Here is a 20,583-nt window from a genome sequence, read left to right on the forward strand (position 1 = left end):
AAGAGCTAGTTAGGGCAGATGTAGAACAGCTGAGGAATGAGAGACAGAGAAGGTAACCTAAAAAGACCAGCAGAGAGAGAGAATGAAGAGAAAGGACAGGAACAGACATAACAAGACATGACATATATTCCCGTCTATCATATTCCCTCTATCATATTCCTCTCGATCATATTCCCCTCTATCATATTCCTCTCTATCATATTCCCTCTATCATATTCCCTTCCATCATATTCCTCTCTATCATATTCCCTCTATCATATTCCCTTCCATCATATTCCTCTCTATCATATTGCTTCTATCATATTCCCGTCAGACACAGAAGTGTGGAAGCTAATGACAGAGGTGATTGAGTCCAGGTGAGAACAATAATCGCTGACCGCAAGATGGGGGAAGGCAGGTGTGCGTAATGATGATGACAGAAGCGATCAATGCTGGGGAGCTTGGAGCCCTCGACAGACAGGGGGGAAGATAGGTAGCAGGAGTGACACATATTCCCCTTCTACAAATTCCCCTCTATCATATTCCTCTCCAACATTTTCTCTCTATCATAATGCCTCTATCATATTCATTAAATATCATATTAAACTCAATCACATTCCTCTCTATCATTGTCCCCTCTATCATATTCCTCTCTTTGATTTTCCGCTCTATCAAATTCCTTCTATCATACTACCCTCATTTTTACTATACATCATAATCCCTTCTATCATATTCCTGATACAGAAATTAAATTGCTCTATGTTTTAATACCCAATTAAAATTAAACACTCTGTCAATTCATAAGGATGTGTAAGACCCTTATTCTATAATAAGGGACAGAGCCCAGTCTTAAAACCTGTTGACGCCATGGGTTCCCCTCCAGGAACTTCACCCCTCCGTTCAACTCAAACGGTGGCGCAGGGAATGTAAAAAGGAGAATTTCTTAGAAATATATGGGGTGGCAGGGTAGCAGGGTAGCCTAGTGGTTAGAGCATTGGACTAGTAACCATAAGGTTGCAAGTTCAAATCCCCGAGTTGACAAGGTACAAATCTGTCGTTCTGCCCCTGAACAGGCAGTTAACCCACTGTTTCTAGGCCGTCATTGAAGATAAGAATTTGTTCTTAACTGATTTGCCTATTTAAAAAATATATATATATATCTATGTAACCTCCACACATTAACAAGTCCAATACCTCAAATGAAAGATAAACACCTTGTTCAGATTTTTAAAATGTTTTACGGCAAAAACATAGCACATATTTATGTTAAACCACCACAAAGACACAGACGATATGCAGCCATTTTGTCGAACAAAAGATGCAATCACAAACGCAGGATTAAAAGAAAAATCATTCACTAACCTTTTGAAAATCTTCATCAGATGACAGTAATATGACATGTTACACAGTACATTTATGTTTTGTTCAATAATATGCATTTTATATCCATAAATCTCAGTTTACATTGACGCCATGTTCAGAAAATGCTCAAAAATGTCCGGAGAAATTATAGAAAGCTACACCAGATAACATAAATACTCATCATAAACTTTGACTAAAGATACATGTTCTACATATAGTTAAAAAGATACACTGGTTCTTAATGCAACCGCTTGTCACATTTTTTTTTACGTTACGGAATTAGTTTACATTGCAATAATCTGAGACGGCGCTCAGACGTAACAATATTTCTCCGCCATGTTGGAGTCAACAGAAATACAAAATTACAACATAAATATTCCCTTACCTTTGATGGTCTTTGATCAGAATGTAGTGGAAGGAGTCATACTTACCTAATACATCATTTTGTTTCATAATGTTCAATTCTAGTGTCCATGTAGTAGCATATGCTACCACTTTCAGCTCAAATGCCCAAAAAATGACTTCTGGTCCAGAATAATTGCGCATCAAAACTTCCAAATTACATATTATGGGTTGACGGAACTGGTCAAATTAAGTGCAGATCAAGCTTCAGAATGTTATAAACGTACAAAACGAATGGCATTCCAACCGGACAATCCTCGTTCATCTGGGGCTGGCTGGAACAAAAGGAAGCTCTTTGTCCAAAGCGCACTTCACACACATGAAAATTCTCGCGACACCCACAGTTTCAATGCAGAAACAGGGAACAGAGAGTGGAATCCAACAGATATGGGGAAGGTAACGACAGACGTGAGCAGGAGTGACACATATTCCCCTCTATCATAATCCTCTCTATCATTTTCCCTCTATCATATTCCCCTCCATCATATTCCACTCTATAATATTCCTCTATCATTTCCCCAACAATCATATTCCTGTCTATCATGTTCCTTAAATATCATATTACACTCTATCATATTTATAATATATCATATTATCTCTTTAATTTCCCCCACTGTCAAATTCCTTTATCATATTCCCCTCTATCACATTCACCTCTATCATATTCCCTCTACATCATATTCACCTCTATCATAATCATCTATATCATATTCCCCTCTATCATGTTCATCTCTATCATTTTCCTTGCTATCATATTCCTCTATATCATATTCCGTTAATCATATTCCCCTCTATCATCTTCTTCTCTATCATATTCCCCTCTATAAAATTCCTCTCTGTCATTTTCCTCTCTATCATTTTCAACTATATCATATTCCCCTCTATCGTTTTCAACTATATCATATTCCCCTCTATCGTTTTCCCTCTATCATGTTTTAAGGACCGACACCGGAGATGAAAAGCAGGTACTGGGAGTCAAACATTTATTTGTGAAAAGACATAGAACAAGACAGGAACAGTGTCAGCACACTGGTAAACATAGACATATGACAATCAATACAGAAGCAGGAAACAGAGAGTGGAACCCGGCAGATATGGGGAAGGTAATGATAGAGGTGATTGAGTCCAGGTGAGAACAATAATCGCTGACCGCAAGATGGGGGAAGGCAGGTGTGCGTAATGATGATGACAGAAGCGATCAATGCTGGGGAGCTTGGCGCCCTCGACAGACAGGGGGGAAGATAGGTAGCAGGAGTGACACATATTCCCTCTATCATTTCATTCTCTATCATATTCCTGTCTATCATATTCCTTAAATATCATATTACCCTCTATCATATTTATTATATATCATATTCCCCTCTATCATATTTATTATATATCATATTACCCTCTATCATATTTATTATATATCATATTCCCCTCTATCATATTTATTATATATCATATTCCCCTCTATCATATTTATTATATATCATATTCCCCTCTATCAGATTTATTATATATCATATTCCCCTCTATCAGGTTTATTATATATCATATTCCCCTCTATCAGGTTTATTATATATCATATTACCCTCTATCATATTTATTATATATCATATCCCCCTCTATCATATTTATTATATATCATATCCCCTCTATCATATTCACTCTATCGTATGACGCTATATCATATTCCCCTCTTAATACATTCCTCTATATCATATTGCTGTTATATTCATCTCTATTGTAATCCTCTATCATATTCCTCTATTTCATACTCCCCTCTTATTACATTCCTCTATATCATATTTCTCTGTCATATACCTCTCTATTGTATTCCTCTGTCATAATCCTCTATTTCATACTCCCTTAGTCATATCCCCTCTATGGCTACTTTGAGTGATGTATTGTTGTCCCTACCTTGTGTTTTTTGTTGTTTTCTGTGCCCTACAATGTTTGTGCCCTGTTTTGTTCTGCTAACATGTTGTGTTTCCTCCATGTTGTTGTCAGGTTCTGTTGCAACCATGTTGTGTTGTCATGTGTTGCTGCCGTGGTATGTTGTCGTGTTGGGTCTATCATTATGTAGTGTTGTCACTCTTGCTGTGATGTGAGTTTTGTCCTATATTTCTATGTTTAATCCAAGCCCCCATCCCCGCAGAAGGCCTTTTACCTTTTGGTAGGCCGTCATTGTAAATCAACATTTGTTCTTAACTGACTTGCCTAGTTAAATAAATGTTCAATTAAAGTAAATTTTTATGACTCCAGAAAAGTCAGACATTGTATTCAAATCATTTTTTTTTTCCATCAGATTGGGTAGGGCACAAGAGAAAATAAGTATTTAATGAAAAGTCAAAACATGACTTACACCTTTACAAAGTTGGAGGGTAGTTGGTAGATGAACATTTCAAAATATATTTTCTAAAATCACAGGTGAAAACTAATTACATTGGGGTAAGGGTCAAAAAGCAGGATGATAAAATTCAGGCCGCTAACTATTTACTCCAAAACAACTACAGCAGTTTTAAATCATCACAGGCATCAAATTGCTTACCCCTTTGTTACACCTAATAACCATCCTTGTATTGTGATCGTGAAAATCCAAAACCGTTCTGGGTTGTGTGGAACAGGTGAATGGCCCAACAACATATCAACACATTTCCATATCACGAAGTTCAGACAGACTGAGCCTTTTGATTAGCCAAAGCATCGCCAGCCTTTCTCTCATTCACTGTTGTTGCTGTCATCACTGTCGGAATACGCCCCCAGGAGGCTGAGCGACGACGACCCATTCTGTGCTGTGATTTGCTTCGTAGCCGCTGTCGGTACAATAGCAGCTGCCTTTGAAACTGCAAAGCAGAAAGTACAGAGGTTAGAATGACAGAAATAGCAGTAAAAGTATCTTCAGTCATACAACATGTAGAGCAGAGTGACTTCCTGCGGTGCTAACAGACAAAAATACTGCTACAATTGTCTCCTCTCAGGCTGCACTGTCCGTTGAGGCATTGGTAAGAGCCAATAACGTCAGCGTTGACAGTCTTGAATCCTGTTGTTTTTGACTGCTGTAAAGGCGCCCGCATGCTTTATAGCTGGAAGACTTCTTGCATATATTATGGCTGTTTTGGTCTGTTTTCAGTGAGGGTTTTCCAGGCTTGCCCCCAGAAAAAAATTATTGCGTGTGTCTGAACAGCTGAGGTTCGGAGCCTAAGCCTACGCCCCTTCATCAGTGATTGGTCAACAGTAGAGCTTCTTCAATAAAGTCTTTGTTGTTATTCAACGAGAGACGACTCGTTTTTTTAATGCAAATGTTTTCATTGAGAAATACTGCACCAAACATCTTAGTTAGATGTAAAATTGTACGGTGTTTCCTCCGACACATTGGTGCGGCTGGATTACGGGTTAAGCCAGCAGTGTGTCAAGAAGCAGTGAGGCTTGGTGGGGTCGTGTTTTGGGGGACGCGTGACTCTCGACCTTTGCCTCTTCCGAGTCCATACGGGAGTTGCAGTGACGGGACAAGACTGACTACCAATTGGATTCATCACAAAATTGGGGAGAAAAAGTACAACAAAATAATAATAAAAAATGTATGCCAGATTTCCTGCGTTCTATTGAGGGGAAGTGTACGCTGGCTACAATGTCTCAAAATGATAAATACTATTACTGTTTTTTCCCCTCATTTTTCGAGCGAAGGTCTTTTAAAGGAGTACAAGCACACTAGTTTGGCTAGGCGCTTGTCGAACTGAAGCCTGCTGACGCCTTAAGCAGGAAAACACCTCGGTGTATACGAAGTCAGTTCGATATTGCAGTTCCTGCCATAAAGCTTATGTTAAAGCCTCCATAGCTCACCTGTCTGTGTGTTAGAGCCTGCAGGAGTTAATGTGGTATCAGGTTTAGGGACAGAGGTCGCTGGTTTCTTTCTCACCACCAGTGTTCCCAGTGCCCCTCCACCTCCCAGCCCCCCCACACTTCTCTCCCAGCTCTCCACCTTGGCCTTCTTCACCCCCCCCACTGACAGGCCCTGCAGAAACAACACACAGGACATAAGTAGGCATGTTGGTTAACATTTATTGTGAGGCCTGTGTGTGTTTGGTGTGTGTGTGTTACCTGTGGGTCAGTGAGTCTGTCTGTGGTGAGGATGTCAGTAGGTCTGTCTATGCTGGGTTTCTTTGGTCTGCTGCTGCTCTCGCCCTCCTGGTCTGACTCAGAGTCAGAGTCTCTTAACCTCTTCACTAGAGCTCTCTCTAGCATCTCCCTGTAACACATACATAAGCATTTTGTTATGCTTATGCATTTTGTTATGCTTTGCTTAACAATTTCCCTCTTCATCATTCCTCTCTGTACTCACCGTGTCTCCCTCTCCCTGTCTGTACTCACCGTGTCTCCCTCTCCCTATCTGTACTCACCGTGTCTCCCTCTCGTCCTCCTCATCCTCTCTGTACTCACCGTGTCTCCCTCTCCCTGTCTGTACTCACCGTGTCTCCCTCTCGTCCTCCTCATTCTCTCTGTACTCACCGTGTCTCCCTCCCCCTGTCTGTACTCACCGTGTCTCCCTCTCGTCCTCCTCCCTCCCCCTGTCTGTACTCACCGTGTCTCCCTCTCGTCCTCCTCCCTCCCCCTGTCTGTACTCACCGTGTCTCCCTCTCGTCCTCCTCCCTCCCCGTGTCTCCCTCTCGTCCTCCTTCCTCCCCCTGTCTGTACTCACCGTGTCTCCCTCTCGTCCTCCTCCCTCCCCCTGTCTGTACTCACCGTGTCTCCCTCTCGTCCTCCTCCTTCTCCTGCTCTTTGGTCCTCTGCTCCAGCTCTTTGTATGTTCCCAGCATTCCCTCGAAGTCCACCGAAGCCTGTCTCTGGTTCAACTCCTTGAGCTCCTGAAGATTCTCCAGAACCTCCATCTCCATCTTAGAGTCCCGCGTACGGTTCTCCAACACCTAGAAAGGATCATCATCAGCACGGCTCTTCAACACAACATCGGTACAGTTCTCCAGAAACCTGGTAGAGAACATATCATCAGTCTGTCAGGTTCTCCATCATTGTTTCTAGAGATATACCTTCATAGGGTTGTTCAACTCTTCCTCCTCTCTGTCCTTAGTTATCTTCTTCTCTTCCTCCTCTAGAAGTTTCTCCGCCTGGAAGTTCCTTGTGGCACCGTGTTCCATGGCATAGTCTGTGTTCTCCGGATCAGTCTGTAGACAACACACACTGGGCGAGTACACAAACTTTTCTAAGAGTAGTGTATGTTTTATGTTTCAGTCTACAGACACAGAAACAGATGTACCTTAAAGGTGATCTCGGCCAGGCATCGTGTACACTTGATGTAGAAGCGGAAGATGGGCAGTCCCATGTAGAGCTCATTCATCACAGTCTCCTTACGGGCATTGAACTTCTTCCCCTTGTAAATGTACTCCCCACAAGTCTTACACCTGCAAGAAACACACGCAGGGACAGGGTCAGAGCACACGCACGCATTCACGCACTCACAACTCATGGTACCTGTTTCTGGGCAGGGTTGTAGAGTGTTGACATACCTCATGTTGAAGGGAGCCATCAGCCGGACCACATACTGCCTGTCTTTAGGGAGCTTGAGTTTGGGTATTTTAGCCGGGTCGAAGTCTGGCGGGTAGTATTTCTACAGGAGAACGAACACAGTCAACAGTGCAATTTAACTACGAAATATCTGATTCACATTGCCTTTATCAGTCATTAGCTACAACAACGAGAGGAAAACAGACAAGAATTAGACAAACACAATTCACATAAAGAGATGAAAACATTCAACGTTTACAGCAAGAGCCTGCTCTATATCAGTATATCCTCATAAGGAAAGATAGGCAAGAAACAGCTAGTTTGCTCGTACAATGAGTACGACTACTAGCTATATAGCTAGCTATGCGTATTGATCTTACTACTACTATTGTGTAACTTGGTGTCATGAGCATAGAAAAGTGTTTGCTTCAATGGCCAAGCCTGATTAGCTACACGCAACTTGCTGCTAGCTAGCAAACATTACATTCGCAAAACAACTGCCCGTTTTCAGCGAATTGAAAATAAATCAAGACATAGTAAATAAGAATTGTACTTACGTTTAAAACTTTTCTTTCTGACATTCTTAATGTGAAATAAAACCTAACTTTAGCGACGAAATGGAAGGATAAACTGTGATAATGTTAGCTAAATATAGCTAACATACGGCTAGCTTGCTGTAATCTCTGAGAAGAGTAGAAAATCACTTCCGCTTCCGGGATAGGTCCAGCCTTCATAATAAAAGTCGCTCATGTAGAAAAACACGCATTTGATTTTACTCAATCTATAAATATTGTTTTATGATTTATATTTTAATTGAAAACAATTATTGTGTACATAATACGTTATCTAAGGAATCGAGTGTCAACATGGATCTGCATCACAGCAATATTGTAAATTATGGATTACATTTGTCATCATAAGAAAGAGGATTTCAGAATGACATGCATTAATAATAAAACATGTTTGTCAACTGAGGGAACGGGAATAGAACCTGAGTTGCTGGCGTGAAAGGCAATCACGCTACTGCATTTTCCCAACAGGGTTAACCTATTTGGTGGGAATTGTAAGGTGGCTCATTAGCTAGCATTGCGACAATAAAAATGTTGTTTATAGCGTGAATAAAAACAGACCTGAAGATCTTTTAAATGGCTCATTGTGATAAGGCTTTTATTTCATACAGGATACCTGAAAGCTAATGAGCAACTGAAACATTTGCCAGAGTGTTTTGTTTTTTACAGCAATACAATTCATTTCCTGTATTTAACATCATATGCTTGGTCAATTTTATTTACATTTTTTTAATTTAAAATTTAAACTTCCGTTATGAACAAATTATTATTTACAATGACAGCATACACTGGCCAAATCTGGGACTTGCAATCACAACCAGTCGTGATACATCCTGGAATCGAACCTGAGTGTCTGTAGTGACACATCAAGCATGAGATGCTGGGCCTTAGACCACTGCGCCACTCGGGAGTCCAAAAGAGCCCACTGTGATTCAAGCATTATCTACAGACTATGCAGCCATATGATTTCACCCCTGTGTGAGATACTGTACGGTCAGTCAAGTGACCCTTACAGCTAAAACATTTTCTCTACTTGCTGTGACAACCTTTAATATGTCTTCCCAGAGTTGCTGTCTGTCTGAAGCATTTGCCACAGTCATTACAGCGAAATGATTTCTCCCCTCTGTGTATCATGGTATGCATTATCAAGCCTGTCCTATAAGGAAAACATTTGTCAGTCTCTGCACTGATATGATTTCTCCCCTGTGTGAGATCTCAGGTGCACAGTCAAATTTCTCATCTTGTTGAAGCACTTGCCACATTCATTACAACGGTCAGACTTCTCCCGTGTGAGATATTGTATGGAGGGTCAAGTTTTCCTTACAGTTGAAACAGTGGCCACAGTCTTTACAGTGATAAGGATTTTCTCCTGAGTGTAGCTTTGTATGTCTGATTAAGTAAACCTTTGTGCTGAAACATTTGCCACAGTCTTTACACCGATTAATTTTCGCTGCATGTCATTTCTTATGTCTAGTAAATTTTGCGTCTTGTTGAAGTATTTGTCACAGTCTTTGCACTGAGAAGACTTCTCCTCTCCAGACCCGTGTGTATTTTTCATATGCATGGTCAAGTTTCCTTTGTTGCCAAACAATTTGCTACAGTCTTTGCACCAATAAGATTTCTCCCCTGTGTGAGATCTTGCATGGCCAATTTAAGATTCCTTTGTTATTGAAACATTTGCCAGTCTTCACCGCTAAACGTTTTTTCCCTTGTGTGTATCCTCATATGATTAGTCAAGCCTATATTATTGTGGAAGCCTCTACCACAGTCTTTACATCGACATGGTTTCTCCCTTGCAGAACAGTCTGGATTTATTGACAGGCTTTGAGCCACTAGTTGGTTCTGGTACTCTGTAGCCCTCTCCATCAGTTTCTGTTTTGATCTCTTCAGTTGTGAGGATAGGTAGAGTGTGCCTCTCTCTGTACTCCACAGTTTGTGTTTGGTAAAGATGTGAGGGCTGGGGTGGGTCTGCCTGATCCAAGTCACTATTTACACAGGGAGGACAGAATATAGAGTCTTTGGTATCAAACTCCAGCTGTGAAGCCAGAACACCGTGAATTTGACCTTGCAAGCCGTTCCAGGGAAGCTGAAGCTGTTAGTGAAGTGGGATCCTCCCCCTTCCTGGTCCGACCACACCCTCTTCCCCCTGAAGTACCAAGTCAGATACCACTGGGACAACAAGGGTACCCCACATGAGATGACTGTGAGTGCAGACTCTTATAGGGTGTCTGTGTGTGTGTGTGTGTGTGTGTGTGTGTGTGTGTGTGTGTGTGTGTGTGTGTGTGTGTGTGTGTGTGTGTGTGTGTGTGTGTGTGTGTGTGTGTGTGTGTGTGTGTGTGTGTGCTATCAGAAGTGTGACCATGGTCATCTCTCACAGGGAATTATCAGTTACTAGTTCTGTACATCCATTGCTATCCTCTTATGTAATTATGTGTGTGTGTGTGTGACACTGCCTTTCTCTTCTTTTCTCACGCTCTCTCTCTCCTCCCCCCTCTCTCTCGACCTCTCTGGCTCCCTTTCTCTCTCTCCTTCTCTCTGTAGTTGGATCCGTTTGAGGACACTAAGAAAGTTCTACCAGGGCTGTCTCCTGAGAGGTATTATCTAGTTCAGGTGTGTTCCATGGAACTGATGTGGCTGGGACAGAGCAGTGACTGGAGCCTACCTATTACTGTCACCATGCCTGCACACTGAACACACACATGTACACACTGAGATAACAAACACACACACACACACACACACACACAGGTCACACCCATAGACACCCACAACTTGGCTTAACAATGATAATAAAAACACTCTATTTGTGACACACTTTTCCAACATTGTGCTAAATGTGCTAATTAAAACAACACAGTGGTATTTAACTCAGAACTGACTCCAGCATTTTCACAAACTCAATAAAAATCAGTCGGAAACAACCACCACCAGAGGAGTAATGAACTCTGAGTGTCTGATGCCCAGGGAGAAGGCAGGAGGTCTGGGGAGGTGGAGCAGGACCTTCTCCGGGCTGTGGGTCCCTGGCCCAGGCTTCTGAGACTGATCGCTGGCCCGGGTAGTCCGGCTCTGGATCCAAATTAAAATCACATCCAACTTTATTTTAAGGGAAACATCCCAATACTCTAATTTAGAGGAAGAGATATGCAAGAAAATACTATACAAAATGTTCAATTGTAAATAAATAAATAGCTAAAAAGCTAATTAAATACCTACATAAATATAAGATAAAGCTGTAAACCTGCATAGAGAAGGACGGCTGTCGTGTGAGGTAGACGCTGGGGTCAGTACTGTTGTAGCGTCCTGGTCCAGGGGTCATGGACAGGTCTTCTGATGGAGCGCCAACCTGTCTGCGCCCCGCCAAGCTGTAGCTGGCACTGGACGGCTTGTGGGGCACCTGGGAACCCAGCAGGTTAGGGAGGGTGTACCTGGGAGGATGATTAGAATGATATGAATGATATAGGGTCCCTCTTTACACGCTCTCCCTCTCTCTCTCACACTGTCTCTCTCTCTTTCATTTGTACCGGTTAGGGGCGGGCACAGAATCCATTATACGGTAGCGTGACCGAGAGCCAATAGTGTAGGAGGGAGTTCTGAGATGAGGTTTCTCTGGGCTGTAGGCACCTGGTCCTGGAGTCTGGAAGAGTTCAGCTAGAAGTGAGGGTGATGGAGAGAGAGGTGGTGAGAGAGAGACGGGGGTGAGAGAGAGATAGAGAGAATGTAAAGAATGTCCAGCAGCCCACTGGGGTAATAGAGTTTGATTGAACAATTTATCTGATTCAGGGAGTAGCTCGTCTCACCGGAGTGTCTTGCCCTGCCGAGCATGGAGTAAGAAGGGGTACCGACGCGGCCGAACCGGGTCATCTTGTCATCGATGTGGTACTGGGGTCCTGGACTGCAATCCACAGAGACCACTGTGGCGAAGAACCCACAATAATGAATAATAATAAAGGTCAAAGGGTAATTTAAAGGTCAAACTTGAGGAAAATGTCAGCAGTACTTTCCATAGACTTCTGCTTCCTGCCCTACTAGCCTGGAGTGTGAATCCTTATGGCAATGGTGTGAAAAAGGTCTACTCACCATACAAGAGAAATAGGCAAAGAGACTGAGATTGACCTCAGAGACTTACTGTTGCTGCTCATACGTCTGTGGAAGGTGTAGGCGGGGCTACTGGGCTTGGTGAGGTCATGGTTGATGTAGCCAATGGTTGGAGGGAGAGCATAGCGCCCGGGGCCTGGCCCTAGCAACAAGTAATGATGGTGATGATAATGATCATGTTTATTTTCCAGTCATGTAAAACAAAAATAAATACAAATTCCATACTCCTGCTCCTCCAGTTTCTAGAGCTTCTACATTTCACGTTTCCATTGATGTTAAAACAGAAATATGACAGTGTTGAATACTGTCCCTGTCAATTAAATTAAAGTTGTAATGTAAACATGTTACATAATAGATGTCTTCAACAAACCTTTCTCTCTACCAGCGATTATCGGACGTCTCTTAACCTCCATGATTTGTCGATCTCTCTCTCTATTTTCCAAACCCTCCTCTCTTCCTCTTTTACACACTGTTCTTCTGTCACTCCCAGCTAGGGTTGCCAACCCTCAGAGAATGCTGAGGGACCTTCTCCCAGAGCAGTCAGTTGTGTCTGTGTCGGCAGCCCTGTGATTCGCTGGCAGCTAGAAATGCAATCACCAATCAGCACAACAATAACAAGCAGGAGAAGAGATTCGGTCTGGTTTGATCCCCTGTTAGTCCAAACATATAGCAGGGTCCTTCCTGCTTCACGTCTGTCGACAAAATTTGTTAGACCACTCGGGAAAAAAACTTTGTTTGACCACTCGAAAGGTATCCCAGAATAAGTTGACAACTCTACTCCGTGCACTCCGATCTCTCTCTCTCTCTCTCTCTCTCTTTCCTTCCTTCCCTTCCCTTTACTCTTTGCTGTTCTGTCACTGATTCACTCCCGGCATCCAGCCTCTTCAGGAAAAACACAGCCTAATAGGCTGAATTATAGATGGTCTTTACAAGCTGAGGAAACGTTATCTCCATTCTGCAGCCCTGGGAACACCTGAATCACCATCTCTCTTCTCTTCTTAGAGTTCATGTGTCATAGAGGCGACTCGATGTCCATGTGATGAGTACACTTCCCTGGCGACTGAAGCCAGGCTTTAGCTCAGCTGGTTAATAATGTTGTGGCACGCAGATGACCGAGGTTTAAACCCATTTAGTCACGCATAGACAATTAGCTCCACTTTGCCCACCTGCAGCAATCGTTAGATGCCCCCTCTGCCTCTCTGGTACAGACTGTGATGCAGGAGGTATTTCAAATCTGACCCTTCAAAGGGAGACTCAGCAATATGATATCATCGCACATATTGGGGCAACTTCCTGCTTAACATACATACATAAACAACAACAGAATTCAGATTTACCAAGACTGCCACTATTGTCTCTCCTTAATGTGCATTGCTGCTGATTCTGTAAGGAGAAATCTGACCGGCATAATGATGTCATATTGCTGAGTGTAGCTTTAAGTTACTGTATAGGATATCTTTACATAAAGGGTGCTGGGAGGCAGAGAGAGGTAACTAAAGACTGTGAGCAGAGCCCTGACCAACAAACACGGGTTAATTATTAACAGGCACTGACTCAGGACACCCGCAGGCCGCAGTAACGGGACCCTGCAGCCATGTCATCAACATCAGACAGACAACACGGCCGTTGACCCTAAACATGCTGGATAAACAGAGTCGGGTTGCTATCGATTATGTATCACCATAAACTGGGTTAATGGAGTCATGTATAGATTACATATAGAGAACATCATTCCTGTTCCCCCAGTGTAACATCAGTAACAGAAACATGACAGGCTATAAGTGCATAGAGGAACACAGCTGTGTGTCTGGGGTGTGTGTCTGGGTGTGTGTGTCTGGGGGTGTGTGTCTGGGGCTGTGTGTGTCTGGGGGTGTGTGTGTCTGTGGGTGTGTGTCTGGGGCTGTGTGTGTCTGTGGGTGTGTGTCTGGGGGTGTGTGTGTCTGTGGGTGTGTGTCTGGGGCTGTGTGTGTCTGGGGGTGTGTGTGTCTGTGGGTGTGTGTCTGGGGCTGTGTGTGTCTGGGGGTGTGTGTGTCTGTGGGTGTGTGTGTCTGTGGGTGTGTGTCTGGGGGTGTGTGTGTCTGGGGGTGTGTACGAGTGTGTGTCTGGGGGTGTGTGTGTCCGGGGGTGTGTGTGTCTGGGGGGTGTGTGTGTCTGGGGGTGTGTGTCTCTGGGGGTGTGTTTGTCCGGGGGTGTGTGCGAGTGTGTGTGTGTGTGAATAGAACGACTTCCAAACTCTTTCAAACCAAACTATAATTCATAATTAAGTCAATAACATTATCAGTAACCAAACATAACTTAGTAACAAAAAACAATAGTTTAAATATGATAGTACAATTCTGTAGAAAAATACATTAGCATTATGGTCAGGAGGTTTTCCTGGGCAGGGCCATATGATCAGGAAAAACTCCTGACCCTACTTATTATCAAGACAGATCTTCAGTGACACAGACAACAATGTCAGTTAATTGTCCTGTAACACAATGTCAGTTAATAGTCCTTAATAGTCCCCCCCCCTCCTCCCAGACCAGGGTTCCCAAATAGTGGGTCACAGACAGTTCCGATTGGGTCGTCATGGTTTAAGACTGGGATGTGACTAGAAACATTACTCTGGGCCTCTGTCTCCACTGTTCCTCCCAGTATGTTAACTTCCACTAGAGGGTGCTGTGGATCTCTAGCTTTTCACAGCTGCCAGTATTCCCACAGTAAGAAGAAGATCACTATTCCTCAATGTCTTATTCCTCCACGTCTTGTTAAATAATTACAGCACACACACCCTGCGGATGGGGCAGGGCTAGAGACACTGTCCCCAAAATTGTATTTCTACCCCCTTCTTCCATCGCTGAATGGTGTATGCAAAACCACAGCATTTAGGGGACACCATTTCTCACACACATGTTGTCTTGACTTTGTTGCTGGTTGTTGAAAGGCAGGGGGATGCGTACTATGACTTATCCCCTTGTAGGACCTGAGAGAGAGAAAAACGGATGAGGATTTCCCTGAACAAGAAAAGCTGAACGATTCAAACATGATGATACAAATGATTCAATAAGACCTGTGTGCATTCCTGTGTGTGTGGTTGTTGTACGCGAGTGCAGGTGAGTTCTACTTAGATCCTTACCTACCTGGTTGCGTGTTTTGTGGGACTTCTGCATCCAGACTCTCCATTGGTCATAAAGTTTGATTGACATGCCGCCGCAGCCATACGCATTATTCCGTACCCAGCCGAAGAACTGCTTCAGCTCTCGACGTAACGTAGAATTGGAGTCTCCAGACTTGGAGTCACACGAACCTGATAACACACGCTCTGTAGGAGGGGAGAGAGGGGGTTAGAGTGTGTGTGTTTGGGTGTGTGTGTGTGTTTGGGTGTGTGTCTGTGTGTGTGTGTGTGTGCGTGTGTGTGCGTCCTCACCACTATGAGGTGTAGAAGCAGCAGTAGGATGGCTCCATTCACTCCAGATACCAGCCCTACGAGACCCATAGATTCCTACTGGGTTACAGCGCACCTGCATAGAACACACTGAGATTAACACATACACACATGCACACGCGCACACACGCACACGCACACGCACACACACACCGTACCTGGACAAAATACACAGTACCCGGTCTCAGGCCTGCCAGGCGACATGATGTCAGGTTCCCAACGTCATCCATGACCTTCCAGTCTGAGATGTCCTCCAGCCGGTAGCGTATCTGGTACTTGGCCTGGAACAGGAAGTCTTTGAGAGCTGGGGGAGACTCCCATCGAACACTCAGATGGTCCTCCAGGTCACCCACACGACTCACACTCACACCTGACGGCGGGTCCGTGGTTACTGTGGACGGGGAGGGGAAAGAGGTAGCGTAACTCAGAACTACTTTAGAACAGAAAGATCCATGTAAAAGAATGGTCATTTCTTTCTTCTCTGAGTGAAGTGGATCTGACCGTAAGAGTAAGTCATACAGCACGGGTACTGTTGTGTTATTACTTTCACTGTGGAGGGAAATGAGGGAGTAGCGAGTAGTAACTCGAGTGGTGTAGAGCGTCAATCGCCCACCTTCCTAGCCCTGCCCCATCCGCAGGGTGTGTGTGTGTGTGTGTGTGTGTGTGTGTGTGTGTGTGTGTGTGTGTGTGTGTGTGTGTGTGTGTGTGACCACCCAGCGTGAGTAAAAGGAAAATGAGCTCATCAAAAGGCAGGGTGTGTCCGGTCTTCCATTCTACAAAATGCCCGTCCTCCCACATTTGTGTGTGTGTGTGTGTGTTCCCCCTCACCCCCAAAATCCTGGGTCGGGATCTAAGTAGTAGGATGAAGTTGGTCCCAGATGTTTATCTTAGGTCAGTTTTACGATTCTCCACTAATGGTTACTGTTAGGTCTTGGGCAAGGTAAGCTGATCCTGGATATGTGCCCCAGGGCAACTTTTAACTGGGGCAGATGTAAAGCTCTAAAGCCAGAGGGTCAAAGTTCAGGCACTTACTCTCTCTCTGTCTCTCTATCTGTCTCTGTCTCTCTCACACACACACACTCGCACGTACGCACACACTCACCCACGTCTAGGATATCCAGGGTGATGACATCAGAGGTGGCTGAGCCGAGCTGATTGGTGGCTTCCACCCAGATCTCGTAGGGCGTGAAGAGGGCGAGGTCACGAGGTATGTAGCAAGAGTATGGCTGGGCGGCACTGTACTCCTCACATTCTCTCTCTCTGCCATACCACCTACACACACACACACACACACACACACACACACACACACACACACACACACACACACACACACACACACACACACATATAATAGAATCAGACTGTATTAGAATGTGTGTGTATGCATGTGTATTAAGTGTGTGTAAGGAGTGTGTACCTGAGTTTGTATTTGAGTGTGTATTTGGTCTTGATGAAGGTCTCTCCCTGTCCTCCCGGTGCCCATTGACAGGTCAGGTCTTTGGTGTTTCTGGACCAGCAGGTCAAGTTGACTGGCTTCACTGGAGGCACTGAGGGAGAAGGTGGATGGAGGGAGAGAGGATATATTTTAGTCCAGAATGTTCTTCTGTCTGTCTGGGGTTCAAATTCTGGTACTTTGCCAAGATTCCATCCCTTTCTGAACACAAGGTGTTGAACAGGGACGTCATGCTGAGATTAGGGCACTGTGACAACACTGTGTGTGTGTGTGTGTGTGTGTGTGTGTGTGTGTGTGTGTGTGTGTGTGTGCGTGTGTCTGTATGTCAGACCTGTATGTGTGTGTGTGTCAGACTCCATGTCCAGGGAGTAGTAAAGGGAGTAACGCGCCACAACATGGTGTAATAACACAGGAGTTAACAGGACTAAATACCCTACAGTTACTCATCCACCACAGGTTGGTACTCTGATATAAGACTGGTATAACACTGTTAACTTTTAACTATGTGTGCGCTAGGTGCTGCTGCTAGATGTGTGTGTGTGTGTGTGTGTGTGTGTGTGTGTGTGTGTGTGTGTGTGTGTGTGTGTGTGTGTGTGTGTGTGTGTGTGTGTGTGTGTGTGTGTGTGTGTGTGTGTGTGTTGCTCCACTTACTCCCAATGTAGAGGCAGGACCCGGCCAGAACATGTCCTCCATGGTTGTGACACACCAGGTTGTCCCCTGACCTCTGCCTAGAGGCTGGCAGGCCCGGCAGGGTGACACTGAGGGCCGTAGGGCTCAACACGCTGTAAGAAGAGCTGGGCAGCCGGCGGCCATTCAGGCTCCAGAACAGAGAGCTGGCGTGGAGGCCCAGATCAGGGCTGACTGAACATGTGGCAGTGAGGGTGGAGCCGATGGGCAGGGCTGGGTCCTGGGGGAAGATCCCAGCCATCTCTGGAGGGGAGAGAGATGGGATGAGTGAATACATGGATTAAAGAATGGTTGATTGAACTATTGATTCCCAGTAAGCAGAGGGAAAGAGACAGGCGAGAGGTGAAAGAGAGAGACGGGTTTTTACTGATTCAATGACTCAGAAGAGAATATCTGACAAATAGGCTACTGTATACTAGAAGCCAGCCATAACTCCCAGGTCAGTAGTGAACCCAGACTTCCACTTCCATAGACGCAGATTGTTTATCACATTGTCAGACCTCTAAAAGTCTCATCCTCAAGCCACGAGTGTTGAACAAAAAGGCTGTGTTGTGCTTTGAGGAAGCTCATTTGAAGACGTTCATTTGACCAAAACTCCTCCTCGACAACACACACACACACACACACACTCTATTTACACCAAAACACTGTCAACGCTGATGCTGTAAATGTATCATCGTGGAGAGGAAGCCAGGCCGTGATTAGCCAATCAAACAACGATCCAGCTCCATAACAATCATGGTCTCACCACCACAGTATTACAGGCCAGGCAGAGGGAATGGCCCTGAATTAAGCAGCAGAACATTCATTCTAAAGACCTCAACGACAGATGCAATTACACTTGTGTATTTACTCTCCTGATGGATTCTGAAGAAGTAACTATGGGCTGTAAAATAGTATTTGTTTCTAGAAAGGAGGTCCCCTGAGGTAAGGCTGCTCATGTAGATGATGGTTTAAAGGTGCAAATGCGTTTTTTTCTTCTGGTAAGAGTGTTCTGTGCACTGATTATACAGCTTGTACAGAATGTTTGTTTTCGTTCATGTCTGAGACTCTGAGCATTGATCATTTCTGCAGGGTTTTCTTTCCATCCAGGCACAGAGCCAAGATGGTGGTCAGTTAGATCAGATGTGTTAAGGGTTTGGATGGAACAGAAGTCTGCAACACCCTGTTTGTTTCTCAGGGGTGAAAAGCATTGCTTAAAATCTAAGTAAACACACAAGCTGTCGAGCTAAAGCCCTGTATTACAGCACTGGTGTTGTGAAGATGATAAATGGCCTCTGGTTTTAGACCCTCCTGGTTCTGGATGTCAGTCTTCAATCCCCTGGTTTCTAAAACCCTGTTTACCTTTCGCTCCTGCACGGAACAGTCCAAAGGTAGTCTGTGTTTCTGTCCGTCTACGGGACAAAGTCGCCACACGTGGAACATTTGACGGAGGCCTTGTATGTGAGTGAATTGAAACAAGAAGTCATGCAACATTTAACCATATCGAGCCATGTGATGTTTCCTGAATGGCAGTTACTTTGACTATGATGAGCGAGTGGGAGTTTTCACTGGAAACGCTGACAACAAGAACATCAACTAGAGAGCATCAACATGACATGGAAAGGAAGGCGAGAGACCGTTCACAAGGCAGCCTAAAGGTCTTCAGTGGTGAGGAGAGTGCTGATGCACATCCAAACCAGGAAAAAGAACCTTTCAAAAAACGTGTATTGCTTTGTTCTGAATATATCACTGGAGTAATTGGGGGGATGGCAGCAGTGGGTCTTGCTCTTCAACCAGCAACTCTGTGGAAACAATCTCCTGTACCATAAAAGTCCAAGCCTTCTTGCTATAGAGGCAGTAGCTAACTACTGTCGCATACATTCATTTCTTCATGAACCTGAAACAACTGAAAATACATACACAGTTCATGGTCGGACAATAATAATCTAGGCCTCCGTAGTTTTATGACCTCACCTATTCAAATCAACTGGACTCAGACACTAAATCTAGCCGACATACCGCAGCACATAACTGTGATTTATTTACTTTACTTTGTATTAAACTGGCGGTTAATATTCCCTAAGACCCGACCATACGATGTCGCCGTGGTGTTGCCTCGGTGACAGCCCAGTGCTACATGTGTTAAACGAATTAAAAGCCGACCTGTTTCAATCCATCCTCTTGGGACACGGTTTTTCAATAGCATGGTCAAGAAAACCGAGATCTGTGTTTAGCGAGGACTATTATTTCACCATTTCATCAAATCTACAAGGGCTAGTGATTGTTCATGGAACTGACTTTTTATATATATATATATATATTATATTACATTACATTATATTACATAAAGCAATATTGCATTACTTTACATAATGTTTGATGCTGGATACAGATCTCAAATGTCATTTTAGTTCTTTATGAAATGCATTATAATTAATGCATGTTCATCTAATTTAATCTGAAATGGTTGGAAAATAAGGTAGCCAACTAAATCTGATTCCCTGCGTTCAAATCACTTAATATTTACCTCAAATTATTATTACAATATTATGGATAATCGTTTCAAAAGATGTAGGACTTTCCATTGTTAGAGCAATTATTTTGTACACTCATTCCCTATGAAACCCGCATAAACAATACCGTTTAGCCCATTAACAAGGTAGGCTATTATCTAACAGTAGGCTATATCCTACCAAACCAGATTTGCAGACAACATGTGTTATCACATGGAAGAGCTGCTGTACTTACGTGACGATGAGGACATAACAGCAGGAATGTACAGAATCAAGAATAATAATGACAACATTTTTATGGCAACTTTTATCTTCTTTCGTTCATTCGGAAAACTCTCCACTTTTTACGCTTCTATTAATAGAGTATAATTGACACAGGTTAGGATGGGGAAAACCGCACAGGTTCAAGGTGAATTGCACCGCAGTCCCAAGATGCGAGAAGAGGAGTCTTTCATGCCCAAGCTCGGTCCAAACCTATTATTTGATCAGTTGATTGCAAACCATCTCCGGTCCGAAAGAGACCATCGGTAGTCGTGGGCTTTTCCAAACTCCGTTAAGTATTCTAGTGCTTCTCCTTCTGCCTGTCTGCGTCTTCACACACAAGTT

General features: G+C 43.9%; 4 protein-coding genes across 5 annotated transcripts; 1 reads left to right on the forward strand and 3 right to left on the reverse strand.

The window, feature by feature from the left end:
• Window positions 1–4,042: 4,042 nt before the first annotated feature.
• On the reverse strand, window positions 4,043–7,936 carry LOC135542660 (splicing factor YJU2-like). The gene is made up of 8 exons (XM_064969774.1): window positions 7,806–7,936; window positions 7,251–7,351; window positions 7,001–7,145; window positions 6,774–6,908; window positions 6,472–6,653; window positions 5,830–5,977; window positions 5,572–5,743; window positions 4,043–4,574 (listed from the first exon to the last, which is right to left on the reverse strand). The coding sequence occupies exons 1-8, from the start codon at window positions 7,827–7,829 to the stop codon at window positions 4,450–4,452; spliced, it is 1,032 nt and encodes a 343-aa protein (XP_064825846.1). The 5' UTR covers window positions 7,830–7,936; the 3' UTR covers window positions 4,043–4,449.
• Window positions 7,937–9,598: 1,662 nt separating this feature from the next.
• Window positions 9,599–10,508, forward strand: LOC135541697 (interleukin-27 subunit beta-like). Its single transcript, XM_064968011.1, has 3 exons — window positions 9,599–9,652; window positions 9,865–10,020; window positions 10,359–10,508. Exons 1-3 carry the CDS (start codon window positions 9,599–9,601, stop codon window positions 10,506–10,508), a joined length of 360 nt encoding a protein of 119 aa, XP_064824083.1.
• Window positions 10,165–13,969, reverse strand: LOC135542676 (protein CIMAP1D-like). Its single transcript, XM_064969799.1, has 6 exons — window positions 12,283–13,969; window positions 11,944–12,054; window positions 11,615–11,728; window positions 11,339–11,465; window positions 11,056–11,242; window positions 10,165–10,883 (listed from the first exon to the last, which is right to left on the reverse strand). Exons 1-6 carry the CDS (start codon window positions 12,323–12,325, stop codon window positions 10,725–10,727), a joined length of 741 nt encoding a protein of 246 aa, XP_064825871.1. The 5' UTR covers window positions 12,326–13,969; the 3' UTR covers window positions 10,165–10,724.
• Window positions 13,970–14,144: 175 nt separating this feature from the next.
• On the reverse strand, window positions 14,145–20,583 carry LOC135542672 (cytokine receptor-like factor 1). 2 transcript variants are annotated; one of them, XM_064969791.1, is made up of 8 exons: window positions 20,213–20,583; window positions 17,447–17,725; window positions 16,760–16,889; window positions 16,442–16,611; window positions 15,498–15,730; window positions 15,322–15,415; window positions 15,035–15,216; window positions 14,145–14,877 (listed from the first exon to the last, which is right to left on the reverse strand). In XM_064969791.1, exons 1-8 carry the CDS (start codon window positions 20,268–20,270, stop codon window positions 14,854–14,856), a joined length of 1,170 nt encoding a protein of 389 aa, XP_064825863.1. In that variant the 5' UTR covers window positions 20,271–20,583; the 3' UTR covers window positions 14,145–14,853. The 2 variants fall into 2 exon arrangements, with proteins under 2 accessions (XP_064825863.1, XP_064825865.1); XM_064969793.1 differs by having other exon boundaries at window positions 15,031–15,216.

Source organism: Oncorhynchus masou, chromosome 6 (genome assembly GCF_036934945.1).
Source record: "Oncorhynchus masou masou isolate Uvic2021 chromosome 6, UVic_Omas_1.1, whole genome shotgun sequence".
Lineage (NCBI taxonomy): Eukaryota > Metazoa > Chordata > Actinopteri > Salmoniformes > Salmonidae > Oncorhynchus > Oncorhynchus masou.

Excerpts from the sequence above, each read along its gene's own strand:
- LOC135542672 (XM_064969791.1), bottom strand. The coding sequence starts at position 20,270 with ATGTTGTCATTATTATTCTTGATTCTGTACATTCCTGCTGTTATGTCC. Across the intron at positions 15,416-15,497 it reads GTACTGTGTATTTTGTCCAG|GTGCGCTGTAACCCAGTAGG; the intron begins GTACGGTGTGTG and ends TGTTCTATGCAG. Across the intron at positions 15,217-15,321 it reads TGCTTCTACACCTCATAGTG|AGCGTGTGTTATCAGGTTCG; the intron begins GTGAGGACGCAC and ends CCCCTCCTACAG.
- LOC135542676 (XM_064969799.1), bottom strand. The coding sequence starts at position 12,325 with ATGGAGGTTAAGAGACGTCCGATAATCGCTGGTAGAGAGAAAG. Across the intron at positions 11,466-11,614 it reads CGGCAGGGCAAGACACTCCG|CTGAACTCTTCCAGACTCCA; the intron begins GTGAGACGAGCT and ends CCTCACTTCTAG. Across the intron at positions 11,243-11,338 it reads TCTGTGCCCGCCCCTAACCG|GTACACCCTCCCTAACCTGC; the intron begins GTACAAATGAAA and ends TCATCCTCCCAG.
- LOC135542660 (XM_064969774.1), bottom strand. The coding sequence starts at position 7,829 with ATGTCAGAAAGAAAAGTTTTAAAC. Across the intron at positions 6,654-6,773 it reads AGTTGAACAACCCTATGAAG|GTGTTGGAGAACCGTACGCG; the intron begins GTATATCTCTAG and ends GATCCTTTCTAG. Across the intron at positions 5,744-5,829 it reads ACAGACTCACTGACCCACAG|GGCCTGTCAGTGGGGGGGGT; the intron begins GTAACACACACA and ends TTGTTTCTGCAG.
- LOC135541697 (XM_064968011.1), top strand. The coding sequence starts at position 9,599 with ATGGTTTCTCCCTTGCAGAACAGTCTGGATTTATTGACAGGCTTTGAG. Across the intron at positions 9,653-9,864 it reads TGACAGGCTTTGAGCCACTA|AACACCGTGAATTTGACCTT; the intron begins GTTGGTTCTGGT and ends CTGTGAAGCCAG. Across the intron at positions 10,021-10,358 it reads GTACCCCACATGAGATGACT|TTGGATCCGTTTGAGGACAC; the intron begins GTGAGTGCAGAC and ends TTCTCTCTGTAG.